This window comes from Gekko japonicus, unplaced genomic scaffold (assembly GCF_001447785.1).
Source record: "Gekko japonicus isolate JY-2015 unplaced genomic scaffold, Gekko_japonicus_V1.1 scaffold698, whole genome shotgun sequence".
Classification (NCBI taxonomy): Eukaryota; Metazoa; Chordata; class Lepidosauria; order Squamata; family Gekkonidae; genus Gekko; species Gekko japonicus.
In genome coordinates, this window is record NW_015168069.1 from 111,767 (window position 1) to 125,594 (window position 13,828).

Sequence of the window (13,828 nt, forward strand, 5' to 3'; positions counted from 1 at the left end):
GCCACAAAAAAATAGAAGAAGACCTTAGGGTGCCACATGATCACTGTGCATTGCACTAGATTAATCGATATATATTTTTTACAAATCTTCATCCATTTTTCCCCCCTTTTCACCCTTTTCCCAACTTTGTGGTGCCCCCTTTGGCCCTGGTGCCCTAAGCACGTGCTTAGTCTGCTTCATGGTTAATCCCAGGGCTTTTTTTGTAGAAAAAGCCCAGCAGGAACTCATTAGCATAATAGGCCACACCCAACAGCAGAAACTCGTTAGCATATTAGGCCACACCCCTGATAGCACAGCTCATTGGCATATTAGGCCACACACACCCATGTTACCAGAAGTGTGGTCATCCAGCCACACCCACCTTTTGCTTCTTATTCTGTTTACTTTGTTGTCAAAACCCCGGGCTTTTTTTGTAGCAGGAACTTCTTTGCATGTTAGGCCACACACCCCTAATGTAGCCAATCCTAATGAGTGTCTGCTGTTAGGTGTGGCCTATTATGCTAATGAGTTCCTGCTGGGCGTGGCCAACTCGGGAGCCATCCGGAACTCCGTTCCTGTGCCCAAAAATAGCCCTGGTTAATCCGCCCCTAGGGGAGGAGAAGGGAAAGGAGATTGTCAGCTGCTCCGAGTGAAGGGTGGGGTATAAATCCAATCTCCTCCTCCTCCTCCTTCTGGGCAGAGGTCACCAATGACATGGCGGACAGGGGGACGGTACCTCACATTGCTAAAACATGGCTTGGCCATGACAAATGGACCTTTTCCCTTCGTCCAGGTATGGCTCACCCCTCAAAACCGGCTCACTGTCGTTGTTGTTTTAACCTAGGTTGGAGTCGTGCAATACGGGGAGAACGTTGTGCACGAGTTTCACTTGAACGACTACAGGTCTGTGAAGGACGTGGTGGCCGCTGCCAGCCATATCGAGCAAAGGGGAGGCACGGAAACCCGGACCGCGTACGGGATCGAGTTTGCACGGTAAGCTCCACGTGGCATACAGCTCCATCCTCCCCAGACTCTGCCCTCAAATCCCCAGAAATTTCCCAAAACCCTGACCTGGATAACCCGGACTCACCTGCTCTCGTCAGATCTTGGAAAGCTAAACAGGGTCGGGAGAAGAGAAAGGAGATTGTCAGCTGCTCCGAGTGAAGGGTGGGGTATAAATCCAATCTCCTCCTCCTCCTCCTTCTGGGCAGAGGTCACCAATGACATGGCGGACAGGGTGACCGTACCTCACGCTGCTAAAGCTTGGCTTGGCCATGACAAATGGACCTTTTCTCTTCGTCCAGATATGGCTCACTCCTCAAAACCGGCCCGCTGTTGTTGTTGTTGTTTTAACCTAGGTTGGAGTCGTGCAATACGGGGAGAACGTTGTGCACGAGTTTCACTTGAACGACTACAGGTCTGTGAAGGACGTGGTGGCCGCTGCCAGCCATATCGAGCAGAGGGGAGGCACGGAAACCCGGACCGCGTACGGGATCGAGTTTGCACGGTAAGCTCCACGTGACGTACAGTTCCATCCTCCCCGGACTCTGCCCTCAAATCTCCAGAAATTTCCCAAAACCCTGACCTGGATAACCCGGACTCACCTGACCTCGTCAGATCTTGGAAGCTAAACAGGGTCGGTCTTGGCTAGTATTTGGAAGGGTAGCATCCAAGGGATGCCAGGGTTGTGACGCAGAGGCAGGCAAGGGGAAACCACCTCTGAAATGTCTTTTGCCTTTAAAAAAAGTCTAGCTCTCCACTTAGAAGAAGAAGAGGAAGGGTAGCATCCAAGGGATGCCAGGGTTGTGACGCAGAGGCAGGCAAGGGGAAACCACCTCTGAAATGTCTTTTGCCTTTAAAAAAAGTCTAGCTCTCCACTTAGAAGAAGAAGAGATTGGATGTATACCCCGCCCTTTACTGCCCAAAGGAGTCTCAGAGCGGCTTACAAACTCCTTTCCCTTCCCCTCCCCACAACAGACACCCTGTGAGGTTGGTGGGGCCGAGAGAGCTCTGACAGAAGCTGCTCTTTTTCAAGAACAGCTGTGTCAGAACTATGGCTTGCCCAAGGTCATCCAGCAGGTGCAAGTGGAGGAGTGGGGAATCAAACCCAGTTCTCCCAGATTAGAGTCCGCGCACTTAACCAATACACCAAACTTAGTGGTGCATAATGCTAAAAGAGCTAGAACTTCTGGCTGCCAGACAATCATAGGATCTCCTGGCTGTACTACACACATTCTCCTGGCTATTCATTTGTCCATCCATTCATTCCCGTTATGCGGACTCACATTTATTAATTTATTTATTAAAACATTTCTATCCTGCCTTTCTTCGTGGCTCAGAACAGTTTACGTCATACTTCTGTCCTCCATTCTATCCTCACAACAACCCTGTGAGGTAGGCCAGGCCGAGAGAGTGTGAGTGGCCCATGGTCGGCCAGCAAGCTTCTGTGGCAGAGCAGAGATTCGACCCTGGGTCCAGCCCCTGCACCGCTCAGACTCTTGAGTTCCTTGATGGAGAAACGCGGGCTACTCATGCAATCAGGCAATGCTAAAAAATTCATCTGATTCCAGCAAAAGAGTTCCGGGTTTCCGGACATCTCTCTTCTTCCCCTTGTTCGCCCATATGTATTCCCAGGAGGAAGAAAGACGTTGCGGCTTCTCAAAACTCAGTGACTTTCACACTTCCTGTCTTCAGAGGACATTCTCTACATGCATTTATGTGTCAGGAAACTCCCGAGCATCTGCCACGGAATCCCCGTGTCTTGCTGAGGATTCCGGAGTACATTTAAGACACACAGTTGATACTCTGCAGCAGTACAGTGTGGGGGATAAAATAGGGTTGCCAACCTTGGGTTCAGAAATACCTGGAGATTTGGGAGAGTGGAGCCATGGGAGGGCGGAGTTTGGGGAGGGGAGAGACCTCAGCAGGATCTAATGCGGTATAGTCGACCCTCTGAAGAGGCCATTTTCTCCAGACGAACTGACCTTTGTCATCTGGCGACCAGTTGTAACAGTGGGAGATCTGCAGCCGTCACCTGGAGATTGCAGACAATGAAGAAAACAGCCGTGATGTAGTATTATGAAAATATATATTTAAACTGCTGTTTTGCAGTGAGTAGTTGTTTCTTCATCAGGTGTCTCAAGTGGTTAAGACGCTGAACTGCAGGCTGTGGAAGGTCGGTAGTTCAGCAGTTCGAGACCCGAGTGTGCCGCATGACGGAGTGAGCTCCCGTCTCTAGTTCCAGCTCCTGCCAACCTAGCAGTTCGAAAGCAAGAAATTGCAAGTAGATAAATAGAGACCACTTTGGTGGGAAGGTAACAGCGTTTCGTGCGCCTTGGTGTTTAGTCATGCCGGCCACATGACCACGGAAACGTCTTCGGACAGCGCTGGCTCTTCGGCTGTGAAACGGAGATGAGCACCGCAACCCTAGAGTCGGACTCGACTGGCTTTCGAGCAAGGGAACCTTTACCTTTACTAATCAAGATGTACGAACACACACAACGGAATTTGCATATATTCCTGTTTCACATGACCACTTAATCTCTGTGTGCTGCGTGAATAACATTAGTTTACACGTCAACAACACTAATCCCTGAACTTAACTTACTATGAGCATGTTAAGAATTTGTTTCATTGAAGTGGGAAGAATGTTGAGTGTTAAATTCATGGATTAGTATTGTTGACGTGTAAACTAATGTTATTCACGCAGCACACTGAGATAAAGCGGCCATGTGAAACGGGAATACATGCAAATTCCGTTGTGTCTGTGCATACATCTTGATTACCTGTTGAAGAAATACTACTCACTGCAAAACAGCAGTTTAAATATATATGTTCATAATACTACATCATGGCTGTTTTCTTCATTGTCTGCATCCTTCCCGTGATCTCTCTGTTGTTTCTACATCACCTGGAGATTGGCAAACCTGTATAAAGTTACTACCGTCCAGGTGGGGCGTGGAGTTCTCCCGGAACTCTGACTGATCTCCAGTCTTACTGTTTGCACTGCAAAAACCCCGTCCTTGTGTATTTTGGACCGATGCATTTTATTCGGGGGGGGGGGAAATCCTTGAGATTTATCTTTCGGCTTCCCAATCCCAGGTTCTCGGTTATTACAACAGACGAGGAATCAATCCCGAAGCCTTTCTGAAAGAAATAAAATTCATCGCGAGCGATCCCGACGAAAAGCATTTCTTCAATGTCACTGACGAAGCGGCTCTAAAAGATATCGTCGATGCTCTCGGTGAAAGGATTTTCAGTCTGGAAGGTGAGTGGCGCCGAAGCCGGGATCTCCCGGGGCCGTCTGGTTCTCCGAGTTGCCCGCTGTGCTTTGTGAAGAAGCCTGGCTGCGTCCTGTTAATGGCTGGATTTCATAGGAACCCTGGTGCACTTGAAATTGGAGCTGGCACAGATCGGAGAGGGGGAAACATTTTCTTGTATTTACTCTCTGTATACCCCAGTTCTCTCCCCAGTTGGGACCTAAAGTAGCCTACAACATTTTCCCTTTCTATTCTGTTCTCCAAGTATGCATCTGTGTCTCAAAACCGTCCCTCCACATTTAGAAATCCAGAGTTTCAACAGTTAGTTTTGAGCCAGTAGCACCTTAGAGACCAAAAAGATTTTGGAGGTATAAGATTTTGAGAATCAAAGCTCCCTTCGGCAGACAGAAGCAGGAATATTAATCCCTGACCCCTTCTATTTCAGTCAGAAGGTGGGGGAGGGTTGACTCTCCAAAGCATCTACCCTGAATATCTTGGTTTTTCTCCAAGGCGCTGCTGGACGCAGATTGAGCTGTTCTGCTCTAGACCAACACGGCTACCCTCTGAAACTGTCCGATTTTTAAGACTCTGATGAGCTTTTCTTCAGAGTGACTTTGGAGGTGGTGGGACTGGAACTCGCATCTGGGGAAGCAGGCATTTATAACAGCTAAAACGACAAATAATCCAGATGTGAAATCTACCTGGTAGTTATCACCGGTACTCTAATCCGGGGAAGGGAATCTGCAGGCAGAAACCAGCACCCACGGCCACCTGCGGGACTCGACTGCCACAGCGGTTGTGACCCCCCCCCCTACACCTCAGCCAGCTGCTGGCTGAGAGCCAGTTTGGTGTGGTGGCTAGGAGCACAGACTCTACTCTGGGAGAACCGGGTTTGATTCCCTGCTCCTCCACCTGCAGCTTGGTGGTGTGACCTTGGGTCACTCACAAGTTCTCTCAGAGCTCTTCTCTCAAGGGCAGTTCTCAAAAGAGCTCTCTCAGTCCCACCTACCTCACAGGGTGCCTGTTGTGGGAAAGGGAAGAAGATAGTAAGCTGCTCTGAGACTCTGAGTAAAGGGCGGGATATAAATCCAATCTATTATCATCTTCTTCTGCTGCTGGATGGGTGGTAGCAACTTGGAAGTGGCGGGATGGGCATACACATGGGGGTGTGCAAAAAAATAATAATAATCAGCTGATTCGGATTCCGCCGAATTGGGCAGAATCAATTTCGGCTGACAGTAAGACTCCCACATGTCAGTTTCATCAGTACCAGATTGGGGAGTCTTTGGCCAGCCGAATGTCAGTTTCAGCCCCATTATATCCTATGGGCCATTGAAGTCAATAGTGAAAACATAGGGTATATTCATTCTCTCCCCCCCTCCCCCCCAAGAGCCACTAACAGCACCGTGGGGGGAAAGTAACTTTCTTTCCCACCATAGAGAACAATGGAGGGGATGGGGGCAACCTGTTTGGGGGCCTATAGAATTGGACCTCCTGGTCCAATGTTTTTGGAACTTGGTGGGTATCTCGGGAAGAGGCTCCAGCAGCTACCCTGCGAGTTTGGAGCCTCTCCCTCAAACCCCCTCCCCTCTAGCCCCCAAGATATACCCTATGTTTTCACCATTGACTTCAATGGCCCATAGGATATAATGGGGCCGAATTGCCGCCGAATTTCAGTGGAAATTCGGCGGCAAGCCAATTCAGATCAGAGAATCTGAATCGGCCCTCAGCAGCCCGAATGGGCCATTTTCGGGGGTGCATTCAGTTTGGATGAACCGAATGCACATCCCTACATTCGCATTGCCGGTAAGCGTTTGCAGCAGAAGACAGAGAGAATCAGGGCTTTTGGGCATCCATGGCAGAGGGAGGTGTGGGGCAGGGTTGCCAGTGGGTCCCACACTGTTAATTTGGGGCCACCCTGACCTCTAGAATGGCACAGCAGAATGCTCTGTATCACACCGAAAGTGTGTCAGAAGGCAACATCTCAGGCTCCACTGGACTGTTTTGGATTGCCAGCTATTGGGGGGGGACGTGCAGATCTGTCCTCGCAGAGGAGGGAGAGCTTGTACCTGAATAAAACAACTTGGTCTTAAAGGTGCCGCTGGACTGTCTTGGACTGGGGGGCGGGGGAAAGCTCTGCAACTTACCTAGCTGCTTCTTGCTCTGACTGAGGGCTGCTGGGGGCAGGGGGCGGGTCTTGTTGCATGTGCCCACCCCCTGGGCTCTTTACTGCTGGAGCTCCGCTCCTGTGCGCTCCTGCAGGAAATGACCCCTGGCACTGAGTGAGCAGAACAGGCGGGTGTTCCAGCAGCCTGAGATGGAACCAGCAGTCGTGCCTAACTGAACATGAATAGAGCTGGATCGGGCCTCAGTCGTTCATGGGAGGCGTTTCTGTGTAAAACCATAGACCTCCTTCCTAACGAGGAAGATGGACGTCTGAAAGATTTGGTCTTTTGGATGCCAGGTAGTCAAGTTAGGGGGTCAGATGTTAATAATATAAATACATGTTGTTGAAGGCTTTCACGGCCGGAGTTCATTAGCTGCTGTAGATTTTCCAGGTTGTGTGGCTGTGGTCTTGGCATTGTAGGACCTGACATTGTGCCAGTAGCTGTGACTGGCATCCTCAGAGGTATCACACAGAAAGACGGAGTACTCTCTGTGTCAAGGTGAGAAGAAAAATGGTAGGCAGGTAATTTGTATCTACTCGGGAAGGTGGGGTAGGGCTGAGCCATTCTCTTGTAGGGTGAAACATGCTAATGGAGGAGCTTTCCTGAGGAGGTTCTTTTGCATATGGATTGGCTGTTGAAATTCTAATCTTATCTTTCGTGCTATTGCCAGATGTAGAGCCTTTTGTGTTTTTCAGGACAGAAAACCATGCCCTATTTATTTTTAAGCTGTCTTCTTTCCTGTTGAAATTGTGTTTATGTTTTTGAATTTCAGTGGCTTCCCTGTGTAATCTGTTACAAGGATGGGCACAGTCACTATTTCTATTTACATTTCTGTTATTGTATATTATGATTTATGAATATATTATTAAGCGCTAAATTGTCACAGTTCTTTTCCATTTTTCATTTGTCCCTGTGTAATCTGACATGGTAATTGGATGTGTTGTCCAGCCTTTCAGTGTCTTGGAATAAGATCCTGTGTCCTGTTTGAGTTAGGTTATGTTCAGCCACTGCTGATTTTTCAGGTGGGCCAAGTCTGCAGTGTCTTTTGTGTTATTTTATTCTTGTCTGAATGCTACACTGTGTGGTTCTGATGTAAACCTGTCCACAACTGCATGGTATGTGGACAGAAGTGAGGGGGTCTCTTCTGTCTTTCTGTGTTATACCTCTTAGGATGCCCATCCCAGCTACTGGCGAAACATCAGGTCCTACAATGCCAAGACCACGGCCACACAACCTGGAAAATCTACAACAACAGCTTATATAAATATACATTGCAGATACCATCTAACTAGACTAAAGCACCTTTAAGGCTTATTTGTTTTGATGGGAGAATTAATTGGGGTCCTATCTCTTTCTGAACTCAGTGGAATTTTAGAATACTTAGCTTGGGTAGTTTGACATCTTAGAATGAAGAATTCCAACTCGGTTTCTCGGAGCTGTGGCTTCCAAGTCCAAGTGCACGTCACAAAAGTTGCTGCGGTCCAGAATACATACATATATGAACATGTGAAGCTGCCTTATACTGAATCAGACCCTTCATCTATTAGAGTCAGTGTTGTCTACGCAGACAGGCAGCGGCTCTCCAGGGTCTTAGGCGGAGGTCTTTCACATCACCTACTGCCTGGCCCTTTTAAGTGGAGATGTAGAGGACTGAACCTGGGACCTCAGCACGCAAAGAGCAGACGCTCTACCACTGAGCCACAGCCCCTCCTGATACATGTGCTCCAAGGCATACATCGATCCTTTCCGCATGCTGGCGTCCCCCGTTCATTTAATTTCAGCGCACCGAGGGATTGGCTTCGGCCACTGGAAAGAATGAAGAAGCCCTTGCAGGTGGCGGACTTCCATGGACGTGCCAAAATTCCACCCCTGGTGTGAATTTAAGTGCAAATTTGTTCCAGCTTATAAAAGAAATTATATTAAGTCTGAGTAATCAGGGTTTCCCCCCTCTGCAGAGGTGCCAGTTTTCTTTTTTTCCTTGCTCTCTCGAGACTGCAGCTGTTCATACTTGTTTGCACCAATTTTTTTGCCGGTCAAAGGCAGCCCCATCCTACAGCTTAGACGTCAGCGCATCACCCAGGACAGCCGGTGTTGGCGTACTGGTTGGTATCCTGTCTTCTCACAGCAGAGAAGGGAAATGGCCAAAAAAACCTCAAAACAATCCTATTCTACTAACTGGACTGGGCTTGGAAGCAACACTGTCCACACCCACCAGTCACATAGTGGCATGTCATGGTGTCAGACGTCTGTGGGATCAAGCAACCCCACATAAGATTATTATTTTTTTATTTTGATATCAAACAAACAAGAAGAGAAACAAATAGACAGACAGACAAACATAAATACATATAGATCAAGCAACCCATGCACGGTGAGGACAACTGTCCCCTGCTGATGTCCCTGTACCACCCATAGAACAGCAGCAGCAGCAGCAGCAGCAGCAGCAGCAGCAGCAGCAGCAGCAGCAGCAGCAGCAGCAGCAGCAGGAGGAGGAGGAGGAGGAGGAGGAGGAGGAGGAGGATTTATACCCCGCCCTTCACTACCCAAAGATGTCTCAGAGCGGCTTGCAAACTCCTTTCCCTTCCCCTCCCCACCACAGACACCCTGTGAGGCAGGTGGGGCTGAGAGAGCTCTTGACAGAAATGGCTCTTTTTCAAGGACACCTCTTATCAGAACTGTGGCTTGCCCAAGGTCATCCAGCCAGGCACAAATGGGGAATCAAAGCTGGTTCTCCCAGATCAGAGTCCGCGCACTTAACCACTACACCAAAGAGGAGGAGGAGGAAGAGGAGATTGGATTTATACCCTCCCACTGTTGCCCTCCCAAAGCACCAAGAATACAGAGCATCCCTTGCCCCAGACTGAGAGTTCCATCTAGACCTTACAGCTAAGGCCCACTAATGGACCTCTGCTCCATATGTTTCTACAGTCTCCCTTTTAAACGGTCTCTCCTTGTAGTCACCACCCCTTCTTGTGGCAGTGAATCCCACGTGTTAATTACTCTTGTAAGAACACAAGATTACATAACATTACGACACTGTTCTCCCTGCCTCCATTTTATCCCTCACAACGACCCTGTGAGGTAGGTTAGACCCAGGGGTCATTTCGTAGAAAAAGAGGTGTAGGAGCTCATTAGCATAACTCATTAGCATAACTTATTTGCATATACCAGGCCCCCCTGACATCACCGGAAGTGTGTCAGATGGCAACACCCACCGCTCAGGCTCCATTGGACTGTTTTGGATGGCTAGCTATTGGGGGGGGGGAATGGGCAGATCTGCCCTCACAGAGGAGGGAGAGCTTGTACCTGAAGGCGGGCCAGGGCAGGGGGGGGGCTCTGCAACTTACCTGGCTGCTTCTTGCTTCTCGTGGCCCGACTGAGGGCTGCTGGGAGCAGGGGCTGTGACTTGTTGCATGTGCCCACCCCCTGGGCTCCTTACTGCCGAAGCTCCACTCCTGTGCGCTCCCACAGGAAATGACCCCTGGTTAGACCAAGAGAGTGACTTGTCAGAGGTCACCCAGTGAGCTACCACGGCAGAGTAGCAGGGTTGCCAGGTCCCCCATGGCAGCCAGCAGAGGACGGGGGGGGGGACTTTACAAGATGGGGAGGATCTCCGTGGTGACATAGTGGTGTTACTTCCAGTGTGTCCAGGAAGTGACATCAGCATGTTCGTGATTATGGTGGTGGCTCTCCGGCATTTGGGCATTTAACCATAGAGTTTTGCCCAAATTCCACAGCATCCCCAGCATTCCTCCGCAAAGCACCGATGTCACTGCTGGATGTGAGGGGAGTGACGCCAGCAAGTTGGGATGCTGATGACTTCCCCTCTCCGTTTTGGTGCTATTTTTCCCCCTGCTGCCGGAGGTGGTGCAGGGACGGGGGATTCCCTGGCAACCCTACGAGTAAGAATTGGAACCCAGCTCTCCCAGTTCCTGGTCCAGAACTCTCTCCGCTCTGCCACACGGCAGTTTGTGGATGTCAGGTAGCCCTGTCATAGGTCTGGAATGTGGAGGGGTGCCCTCCCGTTTTCCGTCTCAGCTCTCCCTGGCTCACCAACTGTTTGCTGTCTTATGCTTGACCTTGTAGATGCTCCTGCTGCAGTTTTTCTTGGCTGGGAAAGTTAACGGCTTTTGCTTTGCCTGCTTGCTTTGCCCGTGCACGGGAGATGTATCCATTGGCTCATGCTTACAGGGGGGATGCTTGATTCTAGTATAAGTCAGTGGCCCTCGTATTAGCGGCCATTCCTGACGCAAGCTGTACACGTGTCTCTAGTACCGGATCTACCAATAAACAGTTATCTTCTCATGAAGCCCTGTGTTGTGTGACCTGACTAAGGACCCTGACAGTGGACTTGCTTTAAGATTTTGCCCTTAATACTCCAAAGGAGAGGGGAGGTTCATTTGTTCCTTCTTCTGTATGTAGCATCTCACCCTTTCCCTCTTCCGAGTGTGCCTGATCTGTCTTTTCATGCCTCCTTGTTATTTCTAGGCACCAACAAGAATGAAATATCCTTTGGCCTTGAGATGTCCCAGACGGGCTTTTCATCACACATCGTGGAAGTGAGTGGCTGAATGCTCTTGTTTTTCTCTTTTCCCACATTTGATTCATGAGTCTTTGGCATGGCACGGCTGACGTTTGCGAGCCGAAACGTTTGGGGTTTTTTGATGTATGAGTCCATCAGAAGGCCCATGTATGGTAGCAGAAAATACCTGGATTATTTGTCCATCAGGAGTTGGAGGGCGCTCAAAATTCTCGGCTTCTTTGCGGGCTGCGAGAGCTCATTTCCTGATGCAATTGGAAAGAAAAGGCCGGTGCGACGGTCCAGAAATTCCCAGAAACTCTCAAATATGTTTCTACTTGGCGCTTCGCGGAAAGTGATACTGAAAAATGCTCCTCTCGTTTATTATTGAGAATGTGTTGACTGAAAATTGAGAGGGGAGCCGTACTTGAGGGCCAGGTTTGTCCCTGACAAAATGCCAGCATAGCCACAGCTTCTTCGGGCCTGTCCTAATACCAGATAGGGTCAGGTCAGCAGGTGGAGGGACAGCCTATTAAATGACAGTAACTGGTTGCAGCCATAACCCTCTAGAGGGTTGCCAAGCTCCAGGTGGTGCCTGGAGATCTGTCAGAATTATGACAAGCGACAGAGATTAGATCCCATGGCTGCTTTGGAGGGTGGACTCTATGGCGTTATGTGGCACCTCCTCTCCCTCCCCAGGTTTATTTATTTATTTGTCTCATTTATACCCCGCCCTCCCCGCAAAGCACACTCAGGGCGGCTTCCACTCAAGCATAAATACAGTTAAGACATCATACAATCATATAAAAAACCCCCAACAAAACAGATACAGATTCACAAAATGGTGATAGCAATTAATTAATTATCCAAGACGGCTCGCTTTCAGAATAGATGTCAACTTCCCAGATGTTGTTCTGCTCGTGATTTCCTGCGGTGCCGGCTCGATGTCAAGACCAAGGGCCTCTATAGCAGTGGCGGCTCCCTAACTAAACGCCTGGTGGAAGAGCTCCGCCTTGCAGGCCCTGTGGAACTGTAACGGATCCCGCAGGGCCCTGATCTCCTCCGGGAGCTCATTCTACCAGGATGGGGCCGCCACGGAAAAGGCCCTGGTAGTAGCCAGCCTGGCCTCCTTGGGGCCAGGGAGGATCAGTCGATGTTGAGACCCCGACCGTAGTGCTCTCTGGGGTATATGCAGGGAAAGGCGGTCCCATAGGTATGTCGGACCCTGGCCATATAGGGCTTTAAGGGTAAGAACCAGCACCTTGAAGCGGATTTGGTATGCTATTGGCAGCCAGTGCAGTGTCCTCAGCACAGGCTGGATGTGCTCCCACCTGGGGAGACCCATCAACAGCCTGGCTGCAGTGTTCTGCAGTAGCTGAAGCTTCCGAATCTGCGACAAGGGCAACCCCATGTAGAGAGCGTTACAGTAGTCTAACCTCGAGATGACCATCGCATGAATCACTGTTGCTAGGTCGGCATGGTCAAGGAAGGGAACCAACTGCCTGATCAGCCGAAGATGGTAAAAGATAGTAAAAGGCTGACCTCGCAGTGGCTGCTACCTGGGCCTCCATTGCTAAGGAGGCATCCAAGAGCACTCCCAAACGCCTAACCTCCAGCGCTGGCACCAGTGGTGCCCCACCGAAGGTCAGGAGTGGGATCCCTACCCCTGAACTGCCCCGACTCAGGCACAGGACCTCGGTCTTTGCCGGATTCAACTTCAGCCGGCTCAGTCTAAGCCAACCAGCCACAGCTTGCAAAGCCCGGACCAGATCTTCCGGTCTGGAGTCCGACTGGCCGCCCAACATCAGATAGAGCCCCCAAATCTCCCGGAATTTCCCATCCTGGAGTTGGCAACCATATCCCCCAAAAAAATCTTGGGCTGGCTCTGTGCCTTGTATTCTGAGCGTATATGACTCTTGCTGGTGTTAAGCCTCCTTTAAGATATTAATTATTATGGAGCTGCGGTGGCTCAAGTGGTTAAGACGCTGAACTGCAGGCTGTGGAAGGTCAGTAGTTCAGCAGTTCGAGACCCGGGTGCCGCAAGACGGAGTGAGCTCCCGTCTCTAGTTCCAGCTCCTGCCAACCTAGCAGTTCGAAAGCAAGAAATTGCAAGTAGATAAATAGGTACCACTTCGACGGGAAGGTAACAGCGTTCCGTGCGCCTTGGTGTTTAGTCACGCCGGCCACATGACCACGGAAAACGTCTTTGGACAGCGCTGGCTCTTCGGCTTTGAAACGGAGATGAGCACCGCAACCCTAGAGTCGGATTCGACTGGCTTTCGAGCAAAGGAACCTTTATCTTAACCTTTAAGATATTAATGGAACGAATGAATGAAATGCACATTTCAGAGACAGTCGGAAGGATTCGAAGGAACTCCTACCCGCTTCCCACTGCGATAATGTTCCGCAGGTGGAGCCCGACCTTGGACCCTCTAGGCAAAGGCAAATCTGTCGAATTTCTGCCTGCTTTCCCGCAGTCACAGGCGCAAGAGCCCCGGTCAGGAAAGAGAAGTGCTAATTCTGCTGCCAATTCTGGATCCCGTCCAGTCCAGCAGCTTTGAACTGATATTGATTTACTTTGCTGTTTCCACAAGGACAAGAGTACTTCTCTCTCTCTCTTTTTCTTTTCTTTCAAAGTTGTCCTGCCAAATTTGACAAGTCTGGAGAAGTTGGCAGGTCTTGGAATATTTCACTTGCTGACTTGGCAAAGGCTTCCTTTCCACATGCCCAACACCCTTTTTAAACACGGGATGCTTTCCTAAGTATCGCATAAAATACAGATTATAGTAAAAATGCACGGGGTCCGTTGCGGGTGACAGTATCACATGCCACGCCAGTGGATAAACTGTCAAGGGAAGATCCAGTAGAAGGAAACAAATTGTGTGGGGCAGGGGGAGGCTAGC

The 13,828-nt window shown here is 49.8% G+C and overlaps 1 protein-coding gene across 1 annotated transcript in view; it reads left to right on the plus strand.

The window, feature by feature from the left end:
• ITGA11 (integrin subunit alpha 11) overlaps positions 1 to 13,828 on the plus strand; it is a 164,405-nt gene that overhangs the window by 79,246 nt on the left and 71,331 nt on the right. The window contains exons 8-13 of the mRNA XM_015414591.1: positions 680 to 711; positions 824 to 967; positions 1,338 to 1,486; positions 2,614 to 2,647; positions 4,081 to 4,246; positions 10,895 to 10,965. Coding sequence (XP_015270077.1) covers positions 680 to 711; positions 824 to 967; positions 1,338 to 1,486; positions 2,614 to 2,647; positions 4,081 to 4,246; positions 10,895 to 10,965 — 596 coding nt within the window. The remainder of the gene's footprint in view (positions 1 to 679; positions 712 to 823; positions 968 to 1,337; positions 1,487 to 2,613; positions 2,648 to 4,080; positions 4,247 to 10,894; positions 10,966 to 13,828) is intronic.